Source organism: Neolamprologus brichardi, chromosome 8 (genome assembly GCF_056152115.1).
Source record: "Neolamprologus brichardi isolate AB-2024 chromosome 8, ASM5615211v1, whole genome shotgun sequence".
Classification (NCBI taxonomy): Eukaryota; Metazoa; Chordata; class Actinopteri; order Cichliformes; family Cichlidae; genus Neolamprologus; species Neolamprologus brichardi.
The window spans coordinates 27,443,923-27,459,229 of NC_142111.1; the positions used below are offsets into that span (position 1 = coordinate 27,443,923).

The window sequence follows — 15,307 nt, forward strand, 5'->3', positions numbered from 1 at the left end:
GCTCCGCCCCGCCCCCTGCTGGACTGGAGGCGCCCTGCGTCTGATTTTCATCTTTTTTTCCCCAAACTTTATTGAAATTATAAAGGGAACAGTCAGTCATTCCAGTTCAGTTTGTACAGTAGACACACAGGGCAAATAAGAGTAACAATATACAGCACAATGAAATAAGAAGGATAAACAAATAAAGGGGGGAATGTGACAGACTTCATAACAACTTTGTACTTGAAAGTTGTGATTCATTCGTTAAACATTTCTGAATGAATTTCAATCAATGATAAACCTTTTTTATTGGAGGTTAATTTAAGAGAGTTTAAGTAATATTCAATTTTAATCAAAAACAAATTAGCGTCTGATTTTCATCTGATGATGACGTCAGAGCCACCAGCGCGTTCATTTACTCCTCTGTGACGTCAGACATGCATGTGATTATCATCACAGAGACACAAACCAAACACAGCAGCACAACCAGCAAACACACAAAGACGAGCAGATAAAATGAAATGTGATCAGTGAGATGAAGAGTGAGCACAACAGACCCAACATTAACACAAGGTGACAAAAAAAACACAATCAGAAACGCACAAATTCACCATATGATAAACTGTGAGGCAACAACATGGCACAAAGTACCAAAACTGGATGAAAACAATGATTACGAGACAAAACCAGAAAGAAGCGTGTGCAACAACACAGACACACAACTTCCAAACATCGTTTTAATGTCACAACACAAACAAAACACGTGAAGCAGGAAGTGCACGCTGTGACGTGGACAACTTTATTGAAACACTGACGGTTAACAGTCACCTCCTTCATCATCACCATCATCATCCTCAGCTTCATATCAAACAGGCGTATTTACAACACGTACAAATATCGCACACAAAACGTTTGTGAAGAAGAATGATGTGCAAAAGCACAGCTTCAAGGTGCTTCTGTGTACAGGTGAGGAAACAACCTCAGCGCTGAGGTGGAAATGTAGCGCAGGAAGTGTCAAAGGTCACGGTTTCAGTTCATCAACAAACATGAAGTCTGAAATCAGAGGCTCCGAAGAATTCCAAGAATGAAGTCCCAGAGTGGAAAACTGTCCCACCTGCAGATCCAATCACATCTGAACGATTCAAGGAGGAAATCTGAATTTTACAAATCTGACTGAAGTTTTTATTATAAAATCTGTAAATAAAAAAAGTCTGTTTCAAAAATAAAAAAAGTAACAAAAACCAGAAGAAAGCCGGAAGAATAGATCAGCGTCTGCAGCTCTGATTGGCTGCTGAACGCGCTCAGTCTTCTGAGCATCGAGCAGCTTTACGTCACGCTTTCAGACTTCGGGCTGACGTGCTCGAGCGTTTTTCCTGACACTGTCGTTTTCCAACCATGTGATGTCACCTCACCTATGACTGGACGCCTGCAGCTCACAGGTGGCAAAGCCAACGTCACCAAACAGGAAGTCTGAAGCGCGGTTCAGGTTCTGGTGAGGAATTCTTCACTTCCAAACGCCATCTTCAAATGTTGGAGCAGGCGGTGCCGTAACTGTCGTTAGGAGATTTTACAGCTGTTTCTGCAGCTCTGAGCCGACGGGCTGAGGGGCGGCGCCCGGATCAGTTTGGGCTTTTTCAGCAGCGCCCCCCCAGTCCTCTTGGTGGCGCCGTAGTGGGCGCTGGCGGTGACGGAGTAGGAGCGTCCGTGCATCATGCGAGCGTTGAGGCCGTTGGCCATAGAGAAGGACTTTAGGTGAGACTTCAGAGCCAGTGGGAGGGGCAACTTGTCGACCAGGTGGACCGGCGTGCAGGAAACGATGGAGCGACAGCAGAGGTCCTGCAGACTGAGCACTGACACACAGAGAACCAATCAGATTACAGCGCTCACAGAGAAGAACCAATCAAAACAGAATCATTATAAATTTATTGTATTTCATGAAAAAACACTTTATCAATAAAGTTATAAAAGTTTAGGAAATTGAAACATTGAATATGGAATCATGTATTTGCACAATAACATGTTTTTGGATACATTTCCTAATTTTTTAGGACTAAAGTCATAAAAATTTAGGAATAAAGTTGTAAAATATTCCAAGAACATTAATTTAGCAATAAATGAATAAAAACATAAATGTTGTGTTAATAAAGCGACGAATAAAAACAAAGTTGGAATATTTCAGGAATAAAAAGTGTTTTTTCAGGAAAGAGTGGAAGCAGGATGATGTTGGGATGAGTGAATCCTCAGTGAGGCGGAGCCTCCAGCAGGGGGCAGCGCAGAGCTGAACGTCCCACTTTAAAGCTGCATCAAAGACCTGCAGGGGGCGGAGCTAATGGCACACCTTTACTGGGCCTCCACAGGCGCTCCATGCCGTGTCTCATCAGCACGATTCGGGCGAGCTCCGTGAACGACTCGGTGATATTGAAGTTGCACAGCGGGCTGACCTCGAAGAAGGTGACGCCCAGTTTCTCGGCGTACACCTGCGCCTGCTCCGTGGTCACTTGACGCTTGTAGGCCAGGTGCAGACGGTTGCCAACGAGGATCTTAGGAACTCCTGGGGCATGCTGGGTAAACGGGGAACAGAAAGGGGGATGTGGGTCGTTAAGCACACTCAGTGTTACAGGTGTGTCAGGTGTGTCAGGTGGGAGGAGGCAGCTTAAAGCAAAGGGAACCGTTTGAAGTACGGCGACCTAAAGAGGCGCTGCCTCAGCGGGCGTGGGCGCCGTTTTGACTCAGTCAGAGAGTTTGTGACATCACCGGTCAGCTGTTAGATAACAGGAGAGCGATGGCTCACCTCGTCGATCTCTTTGATCCACCTGTCGATGCCGTCAAACGACCAGCGGTTGGTGATGTCATACACCAGGATGACCCCCTGAAAACAAACAAACAAACTCTCATCAACGTGTTTACAGCCTCTGCAGATAATCTCACCGTCATTACGTCACCTGTTCAAATTAAAGCTTAAAGGCTGCATCGCTGGGGGCGTGGCCTCTTTGACTGACAGGTGCGAGCGCCCTGCTCTCGGGCCAGCAGGCCGTTACCTGCTCGCCGTGACTGAAACTACAGATTCGAGATCAACTTTTAGCCTCGCCGTGGCAACAGTGACACCGTTTCCATGGTTACATGTCCTCTAATAGCCCTGATGAGCGACTACAACAGAACAGCTACATTCAGGGAAACGTGTTTTCTCACACTTCCTGCCACGGCCTGCGTCACATGGCTCCATGTCCAATCAGAGAGCAGCACTCACAGCTGGTCAGCATCAGCATCTTCAGCCTCGAACCCCCAAAACGCGTCTAACACAGCGCTCCAGAGCACGTTTGAAACTAAAAATGTTATTTGTTCAGAAAATAAGATGAACTCATGTTGATCCTTCTGATGACAGAACCGTTACTGCTTCACAGCAGCCGAGGGGTTCATTTACATTCAGTGAAGGTCAAAGGTCATTAGGAGAATGGAGAACTCACCCCCAGGTTCAGTGAGCGCCCCCCTGTGTTTGTCTGCAGCAGTGCACTCGGTGCTCACCTGTGCTCCTCTGGAATAAGATCGGAATATGGTGCAGAACCGGCCCTGCCCCGACGTGTCCCTGAAACAACACAGACCGGGAGAGGTTAAAGGTCACCGTGGCGACGCTCACGCCTCCAATCAAACATTACTCAGAGTCTTAACTAATGACTGTGAAGCTGAAGGTCAGACTGGGATGAGCTCTCCCGTTGTCCGAGGAAAAACAAACTCCCAGCTTTACTTTGGAACGCCGTCTCACGGGGCCGACTTCAGCTGCCTGAACGTGAAAACTTGTTCTAATTATGGAAAAAGGTCCAAACACAGGAAGCCGGTGACAGTGCGTCCTGGTTTTAAGGGTTCTGTCATGAAGTCGTGGACAGATTAGGATTGAAGTGTTCCCGAGGCTCTGGAGGAAGTGTGCACAGACATGGTGGGCTGGGTTCTCCCCTCACTCTTATTGTGAAAGGTCAGTGCTTCCTCTAGTTCAGGCAGAGTCGTGGTTTCTTTGTGTTGTTGTGTTTGACTGGATTCAGAGACTCAGAGCTGCCCAGTGTCTCAAACTCCTGTGAAAAACCTGCTTTTTAAGCACGCAGTCGTATTTACTGCTGATTTCAGCTGAGGCTGACATGAAAGGGGGCTCAAGACTTTTGCACAGCAGCGTCCTGACTGTGGTGATGAACATGTGCACAGACGCTTGTCTCCGCCTCTTCCTGCAAACGTAGCGCGCCCTGTGGGTTTGTTGTTCCTGTCCACAGTAAGAAACGCCACAGCAGGGGTTTGCTTGGCTCATGAGCACGCGGGCGGGGAAAAGATGGCCGCCAGTTATCAAAGTCAGAGCGGCAGATCCAGACAGGATCACACACACACAGCGGCGCGTCCGCTTAAACATCACAGCTGCAGACTGAACATGTGACGGCGCCTCGGCTGAAACACGAGTTCGTGCGGAGCAGCAAACCGTCGTCACAGAAACAAACTGAGTAGATTTACTCGAGTACAGCTCCGCTGATTTCATCCAATGACATCATTCTTTTATGCCAAAGTAAAAGCATCAGTGCTGCAGACGCTCTTACGATGACATCATCATCCTGGACTGGTCCTTCAAAATAAAAGTCCTGGTCACTTCCAGGTTAGTTGGTGTGACGTGTCCAGCAGGGCGGGTCACACACGTCTTGCGTGGTTAAGCTTTTACGGCGTTCGGCCTCTGATGACGACATCCTGTCAGCTGCAGCATCAGAGGAGGTTTTATCAGCCCTGCTGTCACATTAAGGCTTTTAATATCCACCACACACGCTCAGGCTGTGCTGTCAGCTCCGTTCCTCTCAGTTTCTTTGGACATAAAACTGAAACGTCAAACTAAAACTGAAGGAATATTTTCACTGAGTGAAGCGAGCCTTTAACACCCGTCAGGCTGAAGCTGATGAAGCTCAGCAGCTACCTGAAAAAGCTTTTTATTGGCTCAAACAGGCCTCCTGTATATGTTGGTTGTCCTCTGCTTTCTTTCTACACAGACTGATAACGTGAGACGAAGGCAGCCGTGTGAACGACGGCGTGTTCGTACCAGAGCTGCAGCTTCACTCTTCTCCCGTCCAGGAGGATGGTGGTCGTCTTGTAGTCGATTCCTGAAAAACAGCAGAAGGAAAGATTCAGATCAAACCAACGAGCAGCAGTTTTAGATTCAACGTGCCAAACATCTCAAACATGCATCACAAACAGCGGCGGTCCGAGCCTGTTTGGCGCCCTGGGCCCAGCAGATGGGCATCAGAAAACCGATCGGTGCCTATGCCATCCCCAATATGCGCTGGCATGGCGTCGCAGCAGCATGAGTACGATGCCCGTGATGCCGCCCCGGGCAACCGCCCGTGTCGCCCATATCAAAAACCACTACTGATCACAAGTAACATCAAATCAGAAAAGACTGACTTTGACTGTGATGAATGAATTTGCGAGGATTTGAATTTGAATTTTTAAGATTAAGATTAAGATTAAAGACTTAAGATTTGAATCTTAAGTCATTTGTTTATTCATTTACTAGTTTTGACAAAAGCATAAAAGCAAAAACACACAATACTAAATTATGAATACTGATTCCTGTGTCCATGCAGGTTGAATCCCAGCCAATCCCTGCACAGAAAGATGAGTTAATAATTATAAGAATTCAACTGCTCAACGAACAGAAAGAGGGCTCCCTGATAACTGACTATAAATTAATAATGTGCCATTAGCAACGAACAGCTCCTCGTATCGAACACGTATGAAAATATCTGCGGGAGAATATCCTGAGAGAACAAGACGTGATATAACGTAGGAGTTATTCTGGGAGACATAAGCCCCGCCGACACACGCTGAGTCCAAGTTATTGCACACACACACGCTGGTGTGCGCGATGCATGAAGGGAAAGTGGAGTTACATAACAGGCATAACAGAAAGGTCTGCTGACAGACGTCTAAACAGCAGAGCGCTGGGAAACGTAGCTGCTGCAGGGTGACAATAAGAGCTCCATGATTCAGTTTAAACACCAGCAGGCCCGAGTCCACGAAACAAGATTCCTTTATTCAAATCTGCACAAACTGATTCATCTTTGTTCTTTCAGTGTGACACAATAACAGTTGCACAGTACAGGAGGCGTTACTGAGACTTGTGTACAAGAGTGTGAGTCAACTGATTTCACAAAGTTCTGTTTTTATTGTATAAACAAATAAATAAGAAGAATAAAACAAACACTGGAATCAAACAAAGCAAACAGTAAACATGTTCCAACAATAACAAATAAACTTAATTAGAAATAAAATTGAATTTAAAAATATAAAACTGTAAAACTCTGATTAGCGGTTGTTTGTAGCTTAGCAACACTACAGTTAAAACAGCCTGTGCACAAAAATAATAAGCAGCTTCTTACATTAGCTTCATGTCCTGCTCTCAGATATTAGCCACGCTAACACGACGATACGCTAACACGACGATACGCTAGCTGACGTTAGTCGAGAAAATCATCTTCTTATGTTGCTCTAGCTTCATTTACTGCTGTTAGCCTATTTAAGGTTTACCTTAGCTAAACTAATGTCACATTAACACGCTATCTGATAGCTTTGTGTCCCATTAACTAAGAATTGATAACTTAGCCACATTAGCATTGTGTTAGCTTCACAGTAGGGGTGGGTTTTGATGATCGATTTATCGATTAAAATCGATTCTGGCTTGGATAGCGTGATATCGATTCATTAAAATCCTGAATCGATTTTTTAATAGAAATTTATTTTGCCCAAAACGCCAGAATCTCAGGTTAAACCTCACAACATTTCAACAACCACCAAACAGCTAAAACAGTAAATGAGAGCAGGAACACGGATTCTGCACAAAGACGTAAACACAAAGCGCGACCTGCCGACGCATCAGAATCAGTGAGATGTGACTTTCTCACCCGACGGCACGGACACGAGCTGAAAGCCGACAGCTCGCTGATTCTGATGTGTCGGCGGGTCGAGCTTTGTGTTCACGTCCTTTATGCGCTGATTCTAGAGCTGTTAGTTTGATCTCTCTCCAAACAATACTGACTGAACCAGCAAAAGAAGATCCAAACTACGCTTCACATAAACATCGTCATGAATTCACTCTGACTTTTGCTGTTTTGCTTCCAACACGATAAAATCTCACTTCATGCACAGCTCTCTCTCTCTCTCAGTTTCCCGTCTAAAAATCTGTTTTCTGCATTATTCGTTTGCTTGTTACGCACAGGTCTACCGCTGTTTACAGGCTGTCGGACGCGTTTTTTTTCCCTTTTAATTACTTCCGAAAAGAAAACCTAATTTTTGCCGTTCAACACTCTTCTGAGCAAATTTAAACTTTTTTAAATTATGCAAAATTGCAAAACGCCGTGTCTGTAATAAAACCTCTGTAACTTCAGAGGTGATGTTCATAAGTTGATTAATGGTTTTCTTTTGTTTTTGATCTACTGCAGAATATTTTTATAACATCCAGAACAGGAAAATCTCCTTCATGTTTTTCTGTGTTTTATCCTCAGTTACTTTGACACAAAGGCCTCTGCTGTGATGCTCACACCTTTGATAAAGTCTCACAAGTGTCAGCTTCCTTTTTATAGATACAAAAATATGTAAATGCACTGATCTGAGTTATAGTATTTCTGACTGTCTGAGGCAAAATTTCCCAGATTTAAATCGAACTGAATTGAATCGATTCTAGAAATCAGTGACGATACCCAGCCCTACTTCACAGCCTGATGTTAGAGTGGCCCTTCTTGTGTTAGCTCTGAGTTATAATTGAGTCTGAATAATAAAACAGGCAGTATTATGGTACCGATTACCCCTCTTTAAGTTTTATTGTAACACCTGGGCGAGCAGCCATCATTTATCAGACTGTTAGTACCTCTGTTTGGGAACTGAGGGGAGATCTGGACTCACAAATGGTTAATGATGTCAGAGGTTCTGTCGTGCTGCTGCACGGAAATGTGACCACTTACATCTTTGTGTGCCATCTGTAAAGAAGTCGTCACAATCAGTTCAAACCCAAACAAACACATCATCTCTGACAGTATTCTTCATGTATAGTGAAGGTCGGCCTAAGAGCCGGTTCACACCGGAGGAATGAGTCAGCCTCTCCTGGCAGCAGCAGCAGCATCATTATACCCCCACGAGCAGCTCACAGCAGCACCACAACCACACAAACACTCTCACAGTGCACGTTTGGAGTAGATGGGAGAGTGGAGTGTTTTTGTGGAGTTACACAACACTCAGAAGGATGTTATAAAAGAGCCGATCAGACCGTAAACAAGCGCTTGGCCCGTCTCCGCGTGTCTCATTTGGGAGTAATTATCAACGGCTCATAAAAGCACAGAGAATAAACTAGCAAGCTGTTTGTGTGCATTTTTCCGAGCTCGCGTCAATGCTAATCAAGGCTTCCCCATGTGGTTTGGCTCAGCTTTGCACTGCAGCCAGCTCTTCTCTGGACTCGGCGGGAGAGCAAAGCCCCCTCCTGGACCTGAGAGCCAGTCCCACAGTTTCACCACAGCTATGTCTGTGTGCCGTCATGCCTCCCGTTAGAGGAGATGACCCAGAAACAGCAGAAACCAGCGGTTTTCCATCAGCCTGAAACCGTCCTCACACCAAGGAAAACCCAGAAACGGCACGACTCGAGGCCTCTGCTGATGTCGCTGCTACTGACTAATCCACCCAATCCACGTCTGAGAGACCAAAGACAAAAAGTTACTAAACAAAAACTGATTTCTGTTCATCAGCAGTGTCACAGCTGAGGTTCAGCAAACATTCAGATCAACATGTCCAACGTAGTTCCTCCAGAAAACCACAGATCTCTAGTTTCCCTGTTACTGTATCAATGAACACTTTATCCTACAGTTTCCACAGTTTCTCAGAACCCAGGATGTGTGTTCAAAACCAATTTACTGCATGAAAGGACCCAACAGCATGGTGCAAACTGCGCCCAGTACAGAAGCAGCTGCATTATAGTGCTAACATCTGCACAGGTAGCATGCTAACACTTAGCTAGCCAAGAACCCAGACTGATGGTGAAGCTGGGTGTATGCAGACCCCGGCCCAGCAGCCAGAGCCTGAACATCAACAGGTAACAAACTGATGAGCAGTCAGCCTGTTCCTACCTGTCCAGAATCACCGTGGTGACCACTCCGAAGTGTCTTTGTGCTGGTTTCCATCTTTGCTTTTTGTTCATACCTGAACAATTAAAGAAAGAGCGTACCTGTGTCCTCATCAGGACAATTTACGGAGTAATGAGAAAGCAATGGAACAAAAAACTTTCTTCAGCGTAATTAAGTAACGCAGCGCATCACTTTTAAGCAAAGTAATGAGTAATGTGTAATAGATTACTTTTTTGAGTAATGATTTTGCTCCATATTGTAATTCTTTGCTTGACTCACAGTTCAGAATAATCCTTCATCTCATACGGAGACTGGCTGCCCCTCACCACAGAAGGTTTAAATAGCAAGTGGGCGGGGCTTCTGTGCCTGAGATTGACCGTATAAGGATATAACCTCCCTATGACATCATACAAAGCCAACGCCATAAAAAACTGGTGTAAACTGAGTGTTTAGATCTGAGCTTTGGTCTCACTGTGATTAATGAACGTAGGCTGAGTTGATTATTATCACTGGATGTCATTTCACTGTTAGGAGACACAAATATTACTGATGGTGTATCTGTGTGCGATATTTTAAAAACAGGATGATTGGATAAAACTTACTACAGATTTTTATACATTTTCTATTTTTTGAATTTACTTCTTTCACTTCAGAATTAGACATGAGAGTACAGCCTTCCTTCCTCCAGGATGATTCAGAGACCACGTGGGTGTTTTTCTGCATCCACAAAGCATGGTGCTGGCCTGTCATCTGTGACCTTTGACCTCCTCACTGCAGGCTGTGGCTGGTGATGTCAGCAGGCCTTTTTATGTGCGGGGGAGATTTTTTGGCGTGTGAGGACTCATCTCCTGAGCCAGCAGACTGTTCTCTGCTGCTAAATCGTTTTGTGTCCAAGTATAAAACATGAAAACACGAGTCTGCTGTAAACAGGTGAGTAACATCACCTGCTGCTGCTGCACGTCACGTCTGACCACGGTGGAGCTCAGATCATCTATGAAACTGTCCTAAAAGCTCAGTTTGGACTTTTCTGCAGGGAGATGACAGCCGTGTGCAGGACGTTACATATTTAAATATGAAATCAGTTTTTATGACAGCAGGTTGAGCGTGTGGTCATGTGACTCGTGAGCACAGCGTGTTACATCGTGTGTCAGCGCGTGAACTTGGAGCTTCAACTCGTCCTGTCACCCTCCTGCAGGCCGAGCATGAGTCATGAGCAGCTGCCAGCGCCACACACACAGACACACAGACACACACACACACACACACACACACACACACAGAGACACACACACACACACACACACACACACACACACAGACACACACACACACACACACGTGTGTATATTACAAACTAAAACGTGTGTGGAGCTTCTAATGCTTCCCAGAACAAAGCAATACTTCACTGCAGTTCCTCTGACGTCCACAGGGGGCAGGCTCTAAAACCAGCCAATCACCACTGTTGAGTGACATCACAGTGATTATGTCCAGTTTTTATACGCAGTGGATCCAAACCATCAGTTAGTTGGATGGTTTCTGCTCACCAGAGAACAATGCATATCTTAACAACTATGGCTCTTATTTTGAAAGAGTAAAACTTGTGAACCCGTTAAAATGCTTTCAATAATAAAATACACTCAGCTGTTTATTAAAGTAAACGTGAATACATTTGTTTATTTTTAAGAATAAACTTGTTTCACAAAAACAGCTTTTTCTTGTAAACTTTAATCACTAACTTTCATTTTTCAACTCAGAATAAAATCTTTTCATAAGGACTAATATTAGTCCTTATGAAAAGATTTTATTCTATTATTTTATTCTATAACTAATAATAACATCATTCTTTTCTTTTCATAAAGCTTTGACGTCAGAGAGGCTGCTGTGGAGCTCTGATGGAGGCGCTTAAAGTTTGAGTGAACATGAAGTCAGACTCCTGATGGAGGACTCGGTGTCAGCAGCCTCCACAGAGATCACCGGACAGCTGACCCTACTCCCCCCACTCACCCATGTTGTAGCCGTACGGGGACTCGGTGGCTCCGTCCTGCAGGCTGGCCAGGATCTCGCCCTTCCCCACGTCGCTGTCGCCCACCAGCAGGAACTTGAGCAGAAAGTCGTAGGCGCGCGCCGGGCTGCTTCTGTGGCTCATGCTCGCGGCGGGTGACGGCTGTGGTGTCCCATCCTGAGATGAGAGCAGGCTTCCACCTCTCCTCCCCCCCAGGACCCCGCACTCAGACTGGAGCGTGTTCAGGAGCTGCTCGGAGCGCGTCCAGCTGTGCCATCGGCGCGCTTTTACGCACGACGGTTCAGGTCCAGGTCTGCTCCCGGACTGAGGAGCAACTCATGGATCTCTGGCCTCCCCCCTCCCTGCTCCAGCTGAGGAGGTGAGGGAGGGTGTTTATCTCGGTTCGATTGGGTAATCGTTCGAGTTGCTAGGGCAACCTTGAGTCAGGATTGGACGTTGGAGACGTCCATCAGCGAGAGGGACAAGCTGTGCGATTGGCTTACTAAGTGACGTCAAGCTGAACAGAAATAGAAAAGGCAACAATTTCCTGTTTGGATTGAGAAAATAAAAGCATGACAGCGGCTGGGCGGAAGAGATGCTTTACACAGGAAGAGTCTAGAGATGAGCCTTCAGGCAGACAGCAGTCCGGGTTTGATGAGGCTGATGTTCAGATCAACAAGTGCAGCACTCGGAGCAGACTGAGGTTACATTTGCAGGAGATATTTCATGATGTCCATCTGCGTCTCTCTGAGTTTTGTGAAGCAGTGACTGTCGGAAATGTCTTAATGCAGTCAAAGGAAGAAGCGTGACAATGTTATTTATACAGCACCAACTCACAACAGCAGTCACCTCAACAACATGTTTTGGCTGTTTTGGCCGTGCCCACCCTGACAACGATGAATGACATATTTGGTTGCTGTAAAACCACAAACTGGCAGGGTTGGTCCTCCCCGGGAGCAGGGAGGGGGGAGTTATCTTTTTTTGTGTTGTGCTCTGGTTTCCCCGAGGCCGAGGCACAATAACAGCAACAGCAGATATAAATTAGTGACAAATGTAAATATGAAAACATCCTTTCAACCTGTCAGGACTGTTTGAGGTCAGACTTTAAAGCTTTGAATTTATCTTTTCTCCTTTGTTATTTTTAAATAAAGTTTAACTCCTGACTTCGGTATCCAACAAACAGGAAGCAGCACACAGTGTTCAACTCCGGATTCAGCTTTATTGATGACATCCAGCAGGTGTCAGTGTCACACCAAACTGCCTGACATTTGTTTGTTGCATCACTTTGATGTTCATATACAGTAAATTTCACACATACAGTATTTTAGGTTTGTCACGTTAACAGCTGTTGATGGGAACACGTGAGAAAAATTATAATAAATGCTTTACTGAAACAACAACCAACAACCATCACTACATCACAGCCATTCTTTCAAGAGATTAACTGATCCTCAAGAATATTTTTAAAAAGAAAATGATTCTAGCGTTACGTAGCTCACTGATACCCAAAGTCCCCCTAATTAACAGAAGCTATAATAATGGAAGATAATTATTAATTATTAAGTGTGAAGCATCAGAGTAAACTTAAGATTTTTCTCTTATTTTGTCAATAACAGTTGAATGAGATTATACTGATATACTCTACACAAGCCTTTAATGGTGATTTCATGTCATATACATCATGTTGCTGTGATGTTCACAAGCAATCAAGAAGTACTGTATTTTTCGGATTATAAGGCGCATTAAGCGAAACAAAACAGTCAGATAAGTCAAACTTTACTCAGCTTATTCTTCTTGCTTCCTCCACTTCAAGTTCAAGTTCAAATTTTATTCGCCACATGCAGTGGCAGGTTGCCCTGCAGTGGAATTAACCCGCCCCCGACCTTACACACACAACACAGACATGCTCTGCCCATGCTGGGCTATAGAGGACAGCACGAGAACAGGAAACAAAAAAACTCCTCTGCACAGAAAGCACATAAATATGTGCTTTCTGTGCAGAGGAGTTTGTCCACATTTGTCCACAGCACAACATTATAGAGCACGTGACCAGCAACAGGGTTGGGTAGGGGGTGAGGAGTAATCCCAGGCAACACAGCAGCCATCCTGCCACTGCGCCGACTCTCAAGCGGGCCCAGACCCGCCTCGTGAAAAACAATGATTCATTGATTCTCTAACCCCTCCATAACATTGATTTATTAATGCTGAATTCTCTGCAGCTGCTCTATTCCCATGTTGTTGCAGTATATTAATGACTAACCTCGTATTGTGGATGGATTATCTCAGTTGTTCTCCTGACTGAAGTTACAGCATCCGTTTACAGCATCCTGCCATGCGATTGCATTTGTCTCGAACCATCGGGAACCCTCACGGTAACTTTTATTGAGTGGGAGAAACTTAGCGTTCATCCTCCAACTTTACTGTGTTTATGTGGCGATCGTGGCTCAAGAGTTGGGAGTTCGTCTTGTAATCGGAAGGTTGCCGGTTCGAGCCCCGGCTCGGACAGTCTCGGTCGTTGTGTCCTTGGGCAATACACTTCACCTATGCCTACTGGTGATGGCCAGAAGGGCCGATGGTGCAATATGGCAGCCTCGCCTCTGTCAGTGCGCCCCAGGGCAGCTGTGGCTACAACTGTAGCTTGCCTGCACCAATGGGTGGATGACTGGGTGTGTAAAGCGCTTTGGGGTCCCTAGGGGGGACTAGTAAAAGCGCTATACAAATACAGGCCATTTACCATTTATGTCATAGCTGTGTCGCTAGCAATCACGTAGCACGTCATTATATAGCAGCTAGCCCAACTTCAGTAACCCTACAAACGTCACTGCTGTTTAGTATCTTTGTCTTCATTTATGTAGGAAGTGACAGCAGAGCTGTACGCTTGATTTTTTCAGAAACCTCTCAGTCAGAACATGCTATATCATGTTTAGCTGGAAGCTAGCGAGCTAACTTCCTGCTAACTTCTAACTCCGTTAAATTTAATAACTTCTGTTTTCATGGATGCCTGGATGTTAAACTTCATTGTTACACCTGGTAAAGCAGCAACGCTGATCATTTTTATTAAAGATGAAAGAATTTAGACAGTTTTTAACTCTCAGTGATACCGCAGTGTTTGTGTGATTTTGGGACCTGAAGACCGAGACTTCTGACTACTGTAGCCACAATGCTCCGGCAAGGGATAGCTCAGTAGGTAGAGTGGTGGCCCCATGATCGGAAGGTTGGGGGTTCAATTCCCCTGAACAGCTACCCTGAGGTACCCCTGAGCAAGGTACCGTCCCCACACACTGCTCCCCGGGCGCCCAATGGCTGCCCACTGCTTCACTGAGTGAATGGGTTAAATGCAGAGAGGAATTTCCCCACGGGGATCAATAAAGTACACTTTCTTTCTTTCAATTGATCAGCGGTGCGGCTTCGTAGCTACCAAAGTTGTACTAAAACATGATTTGACAGATTTTTGAGCGCCATGTAGCACATAAAACCGTTTCAAGGTCAGTAAGCACAACCAGAACTCATGCATAAGGCGCACTGTCGATTTTTGAGAAGATGAAAGGCTTTTAAGTGTGCCTTATAGGTAAGAATATGGTAAGAATAATGTCTGTGAAGGTTCTCAGTCATCCAGGTCATTGTAGTCTAAGCAGCTTGGAACGAAATTCGCCTGGACTAAGTTTCATTGAAGACATTTCATCCGAGAAGCTTCTTCAGTTCTAAGAGCAACTGGTGGAAAGTCCCAAATTGACCTCAGTCAATCACATGATAGAGTGGGGCTAAGTTTCACAATGGGTTCACCCAAAACCTTGGCTCATTGTGACCCCCACTTGTTTTCACACCTCGGCTCATGTGGTTAGATAGAGGATGAATAGATCCTCTTGGGGGGACACTCCCACAGGACTTAAAATCTAGGACTCTACAGCAGTTGCGCTTAGAAGCTTTTCAGATGAAACGTCTTCAAGGAAACTTAAAGAAGTCCAGACGTTTTTCTTTCCAAGCTCTTTCCAAGGTTGGCAGACGTTGTTTCATGCTTTTTGGTCTTGTCCCTCATCCACAGGCGCTTGGTCTAATATATTTCACTGGTATTCCAGCGCATATATGAAGCCCTACAGCTTGCTCAGAGCTGCTCCCGGCTACAGTGCAGCAGCCGTCGTTAGGTCTGATTGGTGCCCAGAGACTAATCCTGAGGGAGTCCCCACTCCTCCTTCCTTTCAGC

At 45.3% G+C, this 15,307-nt stretch overlaps 1 protein-coding gene across 1 annotated transcript; it reads right to left on the reverse strand.

Moving 5' to 3' along the window:
• Window positions 1–87: 87 nt before the first annotated feature.
• rab40b (RAB40B, member RAS oncogene family) lies at window positions 88–11,450 on the reverse strand. The gene is made up of 6 exons (XM_087845043.1): window positions 11,109–11,450; window positions 5,039–5,099; window positions 3,502–3,562; window positions 2,771–2,848; window positions 2,318–2,540; window positions 88–1,829 (listed from the first exon to the last, which is right to left on the reverse strand). The coding sequence occupies exons 1-6, from the start codon at window positions 11,248–11,250 to the stop codon at window positions 1,537–1,539; spliced, it is 858 nt and encodes a 285-aa protein (XP_087701169.1). The 5' UTR covers window positions 11,251–11,450; the 3' UTR covers window positions 88–1,536.
• Between the last annotated feature and the right edge of the window lie 3,857 nt (window positions 11,451–15,307).